The sequence below is a fragment of the Lygodium microphyllum genome, chromosome 3, assembly GCF_053477565.2.
Source record: "Lygodium microphyllum isolate KBCC chromosome 3, Lygodium_microphyllum_v1.1.10, whole genome shotgun sequence".
Taxonomy (NCBI): Eukaryota; Viridiplantae; Streptophyta; class Polypodiopsida; order Schizaeales; family Lygodiaceae; genus Lygodium; species Lygodium microphyllum.
In genome coordinates this window covers 174,593,114-174,608,491 of record NC_141137.1, presented here as the reverse complement: position 1 = coordinate 174,608,491, position 15,378 = coordinate 174,593,114, and the positions used below count along the sequence as shown (strand labels likewise).

General features: G+C 37.8%; 1 protein-coding gene across 1 annotated transcript in view; it reads right to left on the bottom strand.

The window, feature by feature from the left end:
• TRANS11 (translocase 11) overlaps positions 1 to 3,650 on the bottom strand; it is a 33,905-nt gene extending 30,255 nt beyond the window's left edge. Inside the window, exons 1-2 of the mRNA XM_087675110.1 lie at positions 2,907 to 3,650; positions 321 to 372 (exon numbers count right to left, since the gene is read on the bottom strand). Coding sequence (XP_087531236.1) covers positions 321 to 372; positions 2,907 to 3,082 — 228 coding nt within the window. The 5' untranslated portion in view covers positions 3,083 to 3,650. The remainder of the gene's footprint in view (positions 1 to 320; positions 373 to 2,906) is intronic.
• Between the last annotated feature and the right edge of the window lie 11,728 nt (positions 3,651 to 15,378).

The following is a 15,378-nucleotide window of genomic DNA, read 5'->3' as shown; positions in this document are numbered from 1 at the left end:
TATCTTACTCCATGAAATTTAAAACACATTACAGCTGCACATAATGCTACTCAAACCATTTAAAGCAAGGGAATATAGAGAACAACAAGAGCAGTTACATCAAGCAACCCAAGGCAATTGAATCAAGAATCAAATCTTGGCTAGAGACATTAGAATGGTTTGCTTTCTACTGAGAAACTTGGCAGATTGAACGATGAAACTTTACAGAAAGCCTTAATACAACTGATAATACACCAAGCCTCTGAATTAACCCATGAGGGAGAGTGTTGATTTACCAATGCCCATACACTAGGACTTCTTATCAATAAAGAAAAGCGTACCCTTGTAGACAATAAACTATGCCTGTTTGGATTTGCACAAGCACACACAGACCTGCAGCCATTCCAGATAAATATTGCTCAATCTAGTGTATTTAAAATATGCAAATCATAAACTGGTTTAAAAGGTGTTAGAAATTAAAGGTGTTTCCTGTAGAAACTTTCTGCATATGTGAGCAATCATGCACATCTACAGCATACACATTTGTCTTTTTAAATGGGTGTATCTGATATTGACATGCACACAGTTGAGAGACAGAAAACATATCACAGCACCACTGCCAATCCCAACATGCTTTTGGCTACAGAATATGCAAATACATAACACCATGTTCTATGGCAGTGGATATCAAAAGGCCTTTCCATCAAATACCTTGGGATCTTATAGCAAAAAAATCTTGGATTTGGCATAAAAATCATTTACTGGTGTACAAAAACAATGAAGCCTCATGCACCTCAGGACAAGAACTCTCAAATGCTTGGATAGGCAAATCAATGAGACAGAAATGCCCTCTTTCCCAGATATCCCCTTCTGATGCTTAGACAGGCAAATCAATGAGACAGAAATGCACTCTTTGCCACATATCCCATTCTGATGAGCTGGAATCACCTGACATGATCTGGAATACTGCGAGGTCTAGAATTTCCAGATGGTTCTGATTTTGGGTGCAAGTTTATGCTGTTGACTCGTTTTCATGGCCAGAAATGATGATATTGATGTTAGGGTATATTTTCAGAGCCAAGGTGTGGCCAAGAACAACTAGCGAACTCAAGGAGGCATGTAACCTAGAGTGGTCATAGCGATAAAATGTGTGAGTATGCATGCACAAATAGAGATTAGTCATCCCCTGGACTAGCATTTCTGAGGATACAATTGGTGCACTCGGTTCTCTCAGGGGGCATTATGCATTTTTCCTCTCAGTTTGTAGGTGTTTCCAGTAGTCACAATGTATGGGCACCTCTTCGGGCAGGCGATGTGGCAGATAGCCTCGTCAGAGCTGATTATTTTATTCATTTATGATGCTGTCATATTGGCATGGTTCCTAATGCACAAGCAAGTATGTTTGGGATTGCATGTGCTAAACCCGGTGTATGGGACTCATGGAATGAATATTGGTCATATGAATGCTCCATTTAATACTAGTCATGATGTAAATGCAGCCAATGTACCCTTTTTGAAACCACTCACTCATGACAATGGGCAACAAAGGAAAAGCCAAAAGAATTTGACAAGCATAGCAAAACAATGAAGTTTGAGATATTCAAGGGTGCACAACATAAACTAAAGGCTTTGATCTTTATTCAGCAATTTGATGTTGCGTACTCAAGAGGGAGCTTCATTGAGTCATCTAAAGTGCCCAACGCAACCACATTTTTGAAGGGTAATGCATTGCAATGCTAGACATCACTCCTAATGAAGGTAAAGCACCATCAACATGGATACCATTTAAGAAAGTATTTGCTTCTGCATGGTTAAAAAGCATCTTTCAAATTGATGTAAGGACCGCATGGCATAAGTTCGATGCTTCTCAATGTAAGAATTTAGAGCAATATAACAAAATGGTTTGGCAAGCAATGGTGCCAGTTGCTATCCAAAACCACTACTGGTTTGGTCCCCGTTGTACTTAGTGATCAACCTAATGATGATGTAACTAAGCTATGTAGGACTTGGGCTAAAGTGAGAGATCGTCATGCATTGATTTTCTTTTATCCAAATGCTTGACTTTATCTCCATAGACATGGCTACTTGTCTTGGCATCAAAGAGGACAAGATGGGACCTATGGGAGAGATTGGAATAGAATAGAAGATAAGTGTCATGCATAACATATCATACTTATTGTTAGAAAGCTTTAATTACGCATTCAGAGTTACATGGACAATGAAGAATTTCTCATTGCTCCTCTAAGAGGTTGTGATGTTCTACTTAGCATGCCTTGGTGCCATCGGATAGTCATGACAAAGAGGTGAGGTTGCTGCCTAGCATAGAGACAAAGTACATACTTTGGATGCAAAGCTTAAAGGAGAAGTTGTTCCGATATATCTCCTTCTACTATTTAAGTAATGAAAATTCACCTTTCAGCTTACTTTTAGCGTTTGCAAAAGATAAAGATGACAATGAAATGTTGGTAAGTTAGAGAAAGATAGTAGGGTAAGCTAATTGCTTCTCGCTGTCATTTCAGAACAATTATCGCCCGAAAGGCCCAAGGATCATGCCATAGACTGGATTCCCTTCACTTTCATTACGGGGACAATTATCGCCTGAAAGACCCAAGGATCATGCCATAGACTTGATTCGAGCCAGTACCCTCAAAATAAGCCACCTTATAAGGTAAGCGCAACCCAACAAGGGAAGATTATGAGCCAAGTTAATGAAATGTTAGAAAAGGTGCTGATCAAGCCCAGCTTAACTCCACACTGCTCTCCAATGTTGAAGGAAGATCAAGGTGAGATGTGTGAGGTAATGGATCTGAGTTTTCGATGTACTTAATGTCCTTGCTGGCTTGTGCTGCATGAAGAAACACATTCCAAGAAGGAATAACAAAGGACAATTTTGTTGCGACATCGTACTCTTCTCGACACTGAAATACCTCGCGGAAGAGCCAGAAACGGTTGCTGTCGCGGCTGCAACGCGTTTGTAGCTGAGGGGCTGGCTGGTCTGCAGCCGGTTATAATGTGCCCACGCCACAGGTTGCCGGTGTTTCGTAACGCTGGCTGGGTGGACTTGCAAGAGGCGGCCGGGGGCTGAGACTAGCTTTCCTTCCATCGCTCAAAATAACCATGTCTATCGGACTTTGCCAAATGACTAAGACCTACGTGCCCGCCCTTCTATCGGCTTTCCTTCTGCCCTTTGTGGGAAGGGTGATGATTTTTTTGAAAGCTCCAAAAAATAAATCAATCAATCAATAAAAGATGTGGAATTTCCCCCTTCTTTGCTTGAGGGGTCCCCCACCATAGAAGACTTTCAAATCAAAGGGTCACATTTTTAAATGTATTTTTAAAACTAAGTATATGTTATATATGTACATTTGAAAATGCACAAATGCATTAGTTAATGTTTAGTGGGTGGTTTTTGAAGATTAGAAGAAAGCTTCTTTAACATTAAAAATATCTCCTTTCCTATTCAATATCCTTGACTCCATGTGGTTTTAAGAATTGCCCAATTGAGAGCACCTGATATTTTAGACATGAGAGTAATGTGCCTCTGTTAGCATTATGGCTTTACATTGGTGACATGCTACTCATCGGTCCTAATGAGACGCATTTTGATGTATTAGATTGGACTACAAAATGGCAAGAAAGAAGGATTTCCTAAAAAGGACTAGTCAAACATATGAACATTTGAAAGGCTAATATGCATTAAATACTCGATCTAGAGGAACAAACGAGTTCTAGTTGGACCAAAAAGAGAGGGAGTGGTTGATTCCAACCCTCCAAAACAAGGAGGTGTGGCTACCCAAAACGAAGATTGGACTAAAAGACACATAATACTATCTAATCAACTCTAGGGGTAGACCTACATGCAAAATGAAAAAGAAAAGCAACTTTCATGAGGAAGAGGGACATGTGGCTACTACCCACATCAAAGATGCATGGAAGGCCTCCTATCCCCACAAGAGTATATGTATGCAAAGAAGAAGGTTGGTGACGGCTTGAAAGGTGATGCCTAGTCAAGTACTTGACATGATTATTTCGAGAGTAGTAGGAGCTAATAAAATATTTACTAAAGTGTAAATTTCCAAGTTCAAATGAATTAATGATTGATGCCCCTTGTGTATGATACATGATGAAATGGCGACCCTCTTTCACAACATTGTGGAGAGATGAGGAGATTACGGCAAAAGTGAGAAAGTAGCTAAAGCATACTAGATTGAATATGACCACCAAAATGTGAACCACGTGTTCTAGGGATAGACAAACTCTAAACAAGGTGTCCCTAAAGTTTTGGAATGTGTTAAGAGCCATTGTCCTTAAAATAATGTTTGGTCCGATAAGAATAGGGTCTTTCAATGGCAATGTTTAAGGCTCTTAGGAAAAAAGAACAAATCTTCAAGGTTGCCTATACAAACTCCTTTCTAAGGGGAGAAGGGTTTTGGCATAACCAAGTTATCCATTTTTGTAGTTATATATTTTTTTCCTATTAATATATATCCTTCACATTTGTTCAAAAAACTTTGGAAGAAGTCATTTTTGCAAGCATCACATATCTAAAACGGATACAAAAATATTGGATGAAAGTAATCCAACATTGAGTTAATGAGAGAGAGAGAGAGAGAGAGAGAGAGAGAGAGAGAGAGAGCATTGAAACATGACTAAGAAGTTTGACAAAGAAAGAAAGAAACCAATATGCAATGTTATCCAAAACTATGTATGTAAATAAGTTGATATAATCCCAAGGGTACTCCAAGTTAAGTCTAAACACTATAATGTAAAGGTGTCATGAAGGTGACAGAATTATGTGATAAGAGAAAAGGAAATAACTATATGTAGAATTATCTTATTAATGCCTTAAAGATCTAGAAAGATTAGAGTAAAACTTACCTATATGCATGCACCTACACTTGTGCATGTACATGTGAAGAATAGCTGGTATCTCTATCAATGCTTACAAATAAAACATAAGTATATCACTTGCATGTATATATGGATACAAATCTAACATGTGTAGTAAAATTGCTAAACCAATACTAATACTATAACCTATGCCTTTTTGTTAAATGTGATAGATTCATTTTAGAACCAAAATCCAAATCTAAGGTATTCTTTATTTGATCAAAGTGTCTATCATTCTCAAAATGGATCATGGTTTTCATTTGTCACCTATTTCATATACCATGATCATCAACATCATCTAATGCATCTCCACTAAATGCATAGAAACTTCTCATCTCATAAAAACCAACTCTACTCACTCTAGTCCACAAGTAAAAGGGTCAAAACAAGGATAAATATTTTACTCAAGAGAGAGTAGCCAATGAAGATACATTCTTTAAGCCTTAAGATCCAATTTCTTTCTCAGCTCATCAAGCACATGAACATATGTAGTATAACCAAAGAATTTTAAGTGTGAGTTATTAAGCTTCTTGCTTGTAAGTTTGCTACTTACAACTTTGTCATATGAAAAGGATTGCCTTGCCTACTCTCCAAACTGATATCCTTCACAAACCTTGTGTAATTCTACATCTCTAAATGTAAACAAATTAATCAACCCTTTGGATTGTATCGATTTTGATCTTTACATATTTGCATGTGCAATGCTTTGTGCCATATTTCAATGTCTTTAACCATATATTTGCCATTGGCATACATAGCATCATTGACAGTAGAAATTTTGGTATCCAATATGAATATGCAATCAATCTACTTTCTTTTGCAACTAATCAATACTTTTAAGTAAAATATTTCACAAAATAATCCTTTACATTAAATCTAACTTGCATATGTTACTCTATCATTTTACCAATAGATATAAAATTCTTTGTGATGGAAGACACATGTAATACATCTAATAAGCACTTTGTCTAACCATCATCCAAGGAAAAAGAAACTTTTCTAATATATGATATCAAGTGGTATGAATTATTAGCTATCTTTACATACCCTAAACTATATAAATCATGCCTCTCTTCAAATCATTCATAGCATGGTTAGCCATATGATTAAATACACCTAAATCATCATATCACACATCATCAATTGCCTCCTTTCTTATAATAGCATTCATTATATGTTGCATGATAAATATATACTCATCTTTATCATCATTTTATCTTGAGGATGATGCATCCTTCTTATCATAATAGTGGATTGCAATATGATATATTCTTCCATAATAATGAAAAATAATACAAATTTACTAGAACCTCTATTCTACATCCACCTCTTTCACTTGAGCTTCAACCATCTCTAGCATTACCACATATCACACATCATCAATTGCCTCCTTTCTTATAATAGCATTCATTATATATTGCATAATAAATATATACTCGTCTTTATCATGATTTTATCTTGAGGATGATACATCCTTCTTATCATAATAGTGGACTGCAATATGACATGTTCTTCCATAATAATGAAAGATAATACAAAATTACTAGAACCTCTATTCTACATCCACCTCTTTCACTTGAGCTTCCCCCATCTCTAGCATTACCATGGCCTCTCAAAATTTACATGTTACTAAACGCTTGATTTAACATGTTTTACTAATTATTGCTAATGCATCACATACTACCACCTCTTAAAGAAAACTTCCTAAACTTGAGTGCAATGATTGATCCTATTAACCTCTTCTTTTAGATGATTCAACTCGCATGTTAATCTCTTCAGTAATAATGAGAGAAACTCATAGAGACCTTTTCCAATAAGAAAGTTCATCACACAAAAATTCCATGATTGGTAAGTGTTATTGTCTAACTTCTTAATAATAAGATTTCTACTATTCTCAACCATTATAACAAAGCTGAATACTATAAACAACAAGTTTTTTATAATCTTTCACAAAAAGCTAGCTATCAACTAGGTAGTCTTTTTCATTGACTACTCAATACTGCATACAATCTATAAATTATTTTAAATAAACTTGTATTTGCTTCCTAAAAAATATCTTAAGTCTTATAAATATAACCTTGTAACATGTGTACATAACAATAGCCTACATAACCAAAATTACAATATGTCCTAAAACTGCTACACGTAACCTTATGGAGCTAAATAATAGAAAATCACAATAATTTTATATGTTTAATTTGCCATGCCTCCAATACCTCTACAAGCACTATTCAAGAAAGAATGAGAGAATGGGGAAGCTTCTTACCCCTTACTTTAATTCTTACTCCTTCACTTTAGTATCTAGAACGAACCTCTCTTCATAGTGCAACTCTAATACCATGTCATGAATTATATGGCGGGGAGACTTGGTCGAGCTACTACAACAAACATATATAATACATGTAAGGAGATGCTTACTCAAGAACATAAAAAGAGATATGGAGACCAAAACATTTTCTTGCTAGTTTTTCTTTCTTCTCTCACAATATACAATGTACAAAAATTATAGATAACATACAATATAAAGCAAAGTGAAAATAACTAAGTCAAACAGTACATGATTAGCTATAAGAATCAATTGACACTATGGGTATGACATTTATTATAGGTAGATGTAAGTAATCAAATATAATAAGTGATAAGTCATTGACCATGTGAAATCATAATGACCACCAACGTCCTAAGTGTAGATATACAGACCCATCAAACTAGAAAGCCTATTATTAAAATCTATATGTGTTATGCTAGTAAGCTCAAAATACATCCATGTGTACAATGCACTACTCTAGTACATACACACTATACACTACTCTCATTTTTATACATTCATCCTAGTACACTATTCTTGTACACTGCAACCTATGCCCTCCAATTGCCCCATCCTAGTACACATGTACAATACATTAGTACATCCTAGTGTATTATATCCATGAACACATATTCTTGCCCTTAGAGCATATACACCCACATATCCCTTGCATTCACCATAGTATATTATACACAAGTATACATGCATTGTGTGCTCATAATGTACTAGCATATCCTAGTACACACACATGTGCATATCATCCTTACATCTAGCCTAACACAATCATGCACCCACTACTGTCCCTCTTTTCCTCTCTCATCCTTGGCACCCACCTTGTTCATTAAATTCACACCTTGCATTCACTATAGTGCACTATGCACTACTACATGTGCATTGTGTACTCATAGTATACTAGCATATCCTAATACATACACACGTGCACATCATTCTTGCATCTAGCCCAACATAGTCATGCACCAACTAGTATTTCTCTCTCTCTCTCTCTCTCTCTCTCTCTCTCTCTCTCTCTCTCTCTCTCTCTCTCTCTCTCTCTCTCTCTCTCTCTCTCTCTCTCTCTCTCTCACACACATCTCCCTTGTTTACAAGGGAGGTTCAAAAAGGGAAGTAGGAGAGAAAGGTGTGGCACTTCACAATGCACTAATGCACCACCCCTTGATCCATTCTAGGCTCACTACATGTACCCCTTGCACACCAATCACAATAGCTTATCCATTGTGCACACAAGTGCACCTTGTTTTCTCTGGTGCACATGTATGTAGTGTTGCACTTGCATTGCATAACCCTAGTGCACATATACTATACACTAGTCTTGCCCTTGTACACTAACTATAGTGTACTACACCTCAATGCATTATGCACTCCACATCCTACAATTCACCTTAGTGCATACATACAATGTACTAGCCTCATGCACATGCACACACCTAGTGCACTAGCACACTACATTGCATAGTAGAACCAATCCTTGCATCAATCCCACTAGCGTACCCACCTTGCATCTTCAAGTAGACATTGTAGATCCATAGTGCACTACATTGGTACACATGCACTTGCACATTGCACTACATCAATGCACTACACCCTAGTGCAAATGTGCATCAATGTACCCTATATTCTCCACCTCTTAATGCACCTAACCTTGCATATCCCACCAACATACATCACTGCTCATAGGGCATATATGTTTGCCGAAGTGCACATTATCCACCCCTAGTGCACGTGCACTTGCGCATTCACCCCACACCATCCTAGCATACATGTCCTAGTACAAAGGTACACTAGCATACCTACACCATCATGCATTATGCACATGTATACTAGTGCACCTACCATATCCCCTACACATAATATACTCGAACACTTGAGCACTCCACAACACTCACTTCACTTTATGCTAATACACATTAGTGCACGAGCACATTACACATGCATGTTACACATCCACAATGCACATACACAATGTAGACTAGTCCCTTGCATAAGCATATATAACCCTCATTTTGTACCCCTCTTGCATACATTACCGAGCGCACACTTGATGTGCACCTACGCACCTAACCATCACATCTCATTCACATTAACACACCTTAGTGCATGCGCAATACACGCCTCCATCACATCTCATTCACATTAACACACCTTAGTGCATGTGCACTACACTAGTGCACCAGTGCACTACATGACCAATAGTGCACTATTCTTGCACATACACACTCATGCATGACAATCCTCATGCAACACCGACCCCATTGTACACCCTTTGTGTACATTATCATAATCATTGCACATAAGCTAGCTCATATACTTGTGTACTAACACTTGGCCAACATCTTGATCCTAGGGTATTTATTTTAGGCACAACCATATACACTAACCCTTGCATACCCCAACTCTTATAACCACACTACACATTCTAGCACAAACCCCTACACTTATACCTCATTTTAGTGCACACGCACACTCTAGTACACATACATGCACTAGTACTCTAACACTGCAGACATGCATTGCACACCTTGGACTAATCTATTGCACCAACCCTCACCATCCTACATACCACAGTGCACCTACCATTCCAAATCACACAAATCTACTCTAGTGCACATTAACGAGCATCCACTTTAGTGCACATTAGTATACATAGCCTAGTGCATTGAGCACTAGTGCACTAACCCTGCAAATATGCATTGTGCATTGTGGACTAATCTATTGCACCAACCCTCACCCTCCTACATACCATAGTGCACCTACCATTCCAAATCACACAAATCTACCCTAGTGCACATTAGTACACATAGCCTAGTGATATGCATTGTGCATTGTGGACTAATCTATTGCACCAACCCTCACCCTCCTACATACCATAGTGCACCTACCATTCCAAATCACACAAATCTACCCTAGTGCACATTAGTACACATAGCCTAGTGCATTGAGCACTACACACTGTGCAGTAACTTGTGCACTTGTGCATTCGTGTGTGTTAGATTACATACAGTCCACCCATCTTTATATTCTACCCTTGCCATATAAACTAGTGTACATATGTACATTGTATGCCCACCATAGTTTAATACGCGCACATTATGCATTGATCGAGTGCACTTATGCACTTATGATCACTAGCCTACATTCCAACTAGACACCTTATCCTTGCATAATAGTGCACCGATAGGTTGTTTTACACATGCTAACACACACATAAAACACCAATCCGAGCTACCAATTTACACTCATCTTTGTCTACCTTTGAGCACATGAGACAAAAGCCTTTAAACACTTGAGAAGAAGCAAATTAAATCAAAATTTAATGTACTTAAGGTTGTAAATCAATTCTCTTTTACCACTCCCATGTTAGTTGGAAAGAAAAAAGACTTGATTGAGCACTACGCACTAGTTGCACTTGACTTTTGATTGTGTTATGTTGGGAATAAGTGAACGAAGCCTTGTTTAGCACATTGATCAAACTTCACAGACTCAAGAGCAATGACATGTAGAGGCCAAACCTCTAATTCAAATGCAACTCAAAAGATAGAGAATATTTGACCAATTTAGAAGGATGGTACATAATGCAAATGTGGAAAGGCCCCTTTTCCAATATGCTAGCTTAGGTGAAAACGCCCCAAATTACTTCAAACATTGTTTTTAGATCTTGAGATAGCACCATTGATTCTCCCAAAAGATCAATTCATGCAAATGTTTGTTAGCCTTCTTTTATTGTTGTGCTCACTAACTAGATATTCTCCCAAAACCTGCTTCAACAACTAATGCATATACACAATCAACTAATCTATCACATAGTTTCTAGAACATGTCTCCAAAACCCAATTGACGGTATTACTAGCCCACCACCCATAAACTATTTCAAATGAAATCCACTTGGTATGCATACTCAACCAATGGTAGATACTCCTCCCATGCAACCTAATGATCCCAACAATAGCAACAAAACACAATAATCATGGTATGATTGGAATCCTTTGTACGCTCATTAGTTTGTTAGTGAAACTTTGTACTAAGGTCAAACCTAGTAGTGAAATCAAACTTGCAAATAAACCTAATCCTCTTCAGCAAACCATGCTCTTGGAAGATCTACTTGATAACAGGCATGCAACCTCCATTACATCCACATCGAATTTGCATGGAATCAATCTCACTTGCTTATTGAACTTGTCTACTACTGTAAAGATGACATCATTTTAGACCCGCCTACTCTTCTAAAGCACATAATGAAATCCATCATAATCACCTCCCAATGCAAATCTAGAATAGGTAATGGTTGTAGCTTCCCCACCACCTTGCAATTGTCTAGCTTTGAGGTTTGGCATGATTAGCATCTCCTCATGTATTAAGGAACATCTTGCTTCATCTGTGGCCAAAAGTAATGTTGCAAACAATGCTCAAGGATGGGACCCTCACCACAATGCCCCACAATAGATACATTATGGACCTCCTATAGAACAATAGCCCTATAGAACCCAACAAAAACAAAGTCTCGTTGCAACAACCAGACAAAGATCCTATAGAACAATAGCCCTATAATACCCTACAACAAGACAAAGTCTGTCACAAAAACACATCCACCCATTCTTTAGCACATATTTCAACAAAGACCCTGCTTGCTTTTCTACATCTCTATACCAAATTTTAGATCAATCTCATAGAGCTCCTTCACAAGAGTGAAGAAATTTGACTCCACTCAAGTAACAATTGTCACTACATATAGTCACTAACTCAATGCATCCACTTCTCCATTCTTCTTTCTAGGCACGCACACAATTTCAAAACCGAAGTAAGACACGAACTACCACTAATGTAGTTATTGAGAGGTCATATCCTGCTATGACAATGAGAAGATAGCGTAAGCCTTAATAATCAAACTTGATATGAAAATCCTACCCAATCAAAATAGTATGACCACTTCTTTAAGGCATATACAATGTCCAAGTTCTTTGTCATAGGTGGAATAATATGACTCAGTTGCCTTGAGTTTCCGATTTTTATAAGTCACTAGATGGTCCCACTACTGCAACACCACATCCACCGGCATCACAAAGCACCACAAATGATTCATTGAGAATCCACCAATCTCAACACAAAATCTAATGAGTGGATAGCCTTCCAACTCCTTGAAAGGTTGGTCCATTGTTCATAAGAACTCCTACCTTGCGACATCCATAAGAGGCAATGTCACTTGTGTATGGTGCTTCCAAGAACCAGTTATTAAACATTGTCAATCCCAAGAACATGTGCATCTCCAAAGTATACTTAGGACAAGGCCACTCCATGATTGCTTTGACCTTCACAAGATCCATAAAAATCATTTGATATAGCCCAAATAAAAGAACCACATCACCTAGAATCCACATTTCTTCCTGTTCAAGGAGAGTTGATTCTCTTGTAGAGGAAGAGAGAAGGAAGAGCAACTATAAGAAGATACAGAGCAGATGAGACAAAAGAGAAGAGTATTGTTGTCATAGATACATGAATAAAGAAAAGACAAGTTGCTGGAGAGTTGAATGATTGGTGCTTGTTGCCAGAAGTTGGAACCTGTGAGGAGCTGGTTAAGGTGGGTTTGTAATTATGTAACTGAGGCAGATACTTGTGCTAAGCTTTGCTTAGACTTTTAGTGAGAACATCTGCAAGGTTATTTTGTGTTTTAATCTTGGTCAATGTGATTTAACCATCTTTTAAAATCTGTCTGATGAAGTGATATTGCACATCTATATGCTTTGTGCGTGAATGATACATGGCATTCTTAGCCAGATACACAACACTCTAGCTATCATATTCCAAAACTGCAGTACCCATAAACATGCTAAGATCATCTGTTCCAAGTCTGCTCAACCATACAGCTTCCTTAGCTGATATGTATTCAACTTCAGTGGTACTTAGTGCAACAATGTTCTGCAACTTAGAACACCAAGAAACAATCCCACCAGCAACTGTAAAGACATACCCACTAGTGGACCTACGAGTGTCCAAGTCACCTGCCATGTCTACATCACAATAACCCTACAAACTAAGTGTACCATGCCCATATCAAATACTTTTTCTTTGTGTACCCTTAAGGTATCGAAGAGTACACTTAACAACCTCAGCAATGTTTGGATGAGTAGCAACCATAGCATACATAAGAGAGCCACAAGCTAATGCATAAAGAACTCCCTTCATAGTGTTTGCTTCCACATCATCTTCGGGTTGTTGGCTTTGCTAAGCTTGAGATAAGAAGGTAAGGGTATCCCAAAAGACTTAGCTTTAAACATGTTAAATTTGTCCAATACCTTTCCAATGTACTTCTAAAAACATCAATTTCTGCATTCTATCTCTAGTATCCTCATGCCCAAAATATGCTTCATGGAGAAGGCTGATTTCAACTGATTTTTGAGAGCATCCAAGCTAGTCTTCCTTTTCCCAGTTAGTAACATATCATCCACATACAAAATAAGTAGATTGGGGGTGCCATCTGTATCCTTTTTCATATACAAGCAACAATCTGCATGGTTGCGTGTAAACCCATGAGATAGCATTAAAGTGTCAAACTTTTTGTACCACTGCCGTGGTACTTACTTCAGCCCATACAGGTTGCCTTTTAGCTTAGACACCATCTACTCTTTTCCAAGAACTACAAAGATCTCATGTTGTTTCATGTAGATATCAATATCACAATGCAAGAAAGTTGTTTTTACATCCATTTGATACAGCTCTAAGTCTAATACAGCAGTAAAAGCAAAAAGCACACGTAAAGTGGTCATCTTCACAACATGTGAGAAGACCTCTTGGAAGTCAATTCCTTCCTTTTGTGCATACCCTTTGGCAACCAGCCTTGCCTTGTACTTGGGTTTCCCATCAAATGTCTTTACTTTGTACACCTATTTCTTGGAAGTGGCTTTCTTCTCTTGGACAATGACACAAGATCCCAAGTATCATTTGTATATAGATATTTAAACTCTTCCTACATAGCTAGCTCGCACTTACTGTTGAACTCACATGACTTGGCCTCTTTGTATGTAAGAGGCTCATCCTCATCTGTAAGCATCACATAATGCAAGGAGGGGTCAAACCTATGTGGTTGCCTTCTTATGCGTATAGGCCTACGTATCCAATGATGACACATTTTCAAGAATTGGATCTACATCTCGAGGTATATTATTTTCAGCATAAATTGGCTACTGTAAGTCATTTTCAGTATACTGTTCATGTTGTATAGCACCTTCATTTTCATTTCCAGCACCTGCATTTTCATAATCAGCAAGCCTATCTTGTTGTCCATGACCTCCTTGTGCCCCTATTTGCAATCCATCATCATCTGGCTCAAAAATAACCTGTTGATTATCAGTTTCAATCTGTGATACAGCACCATGAGGCTCATTTTTTGAAATAATAGATGGTTGCAAACTCTGAAATTTCACATTTTTTTTATCTTCATTAGAGGCTAAAGTACCTTTCCACAATTTTGCCTCATTAAAGACAACATTACGACTGCGAATAATTTTCTTGGACTAAGGTAACCACACTCTATGGCCAAATTCACCCTCATCACCATAGCCCATGAAAATACCTTTGGTGGATTTTGGGTCAAGTTTGTTCCTCAGCTCATCCCCCTAATATGCACAAAAGCATCACAGCCAAATATATGTAAATGGTCATATAAGGCCGATTTGCTAGACCAAACCTCCTCAAGGATACCATTATTTAAGGACCTGTTTAAAGATCGGTTGCAAATGTCAACCGCGGTTTTGAGTGCCTCCCCCCAAAATTCATGAGGGAGATTAGCATACACCGCACTTTTTCACATAAAGTCATATTATATCTTTCAACCACCCCATTTGAAGGACTATAAGGGGTTGTAAGGTCCCTCTTAATACCATACAAGTCACAAAGGGACTTGAATTTAGTCGATGTGAACTCACCCCCATTATCAATTCTCAAGCATTTCAGCTTTCTGCCTGTCTAAGTGGTCACAAATGCATGAAAAGTTTTAAAAATAGCAAACACTTCACTTTTCTTTTTCAGCAAGTATACCCAAATCTTCTTGAAATAATCATCAATAAAGGAGACAATATATACAGCACCACCCAACAATTTCACGAGCATACTACATACATCAAAATGCACATTGGACTTACGAGAGACACCAAAGTAAAAGGAATTTTTTATTTGCTTTTCAAACTGACACT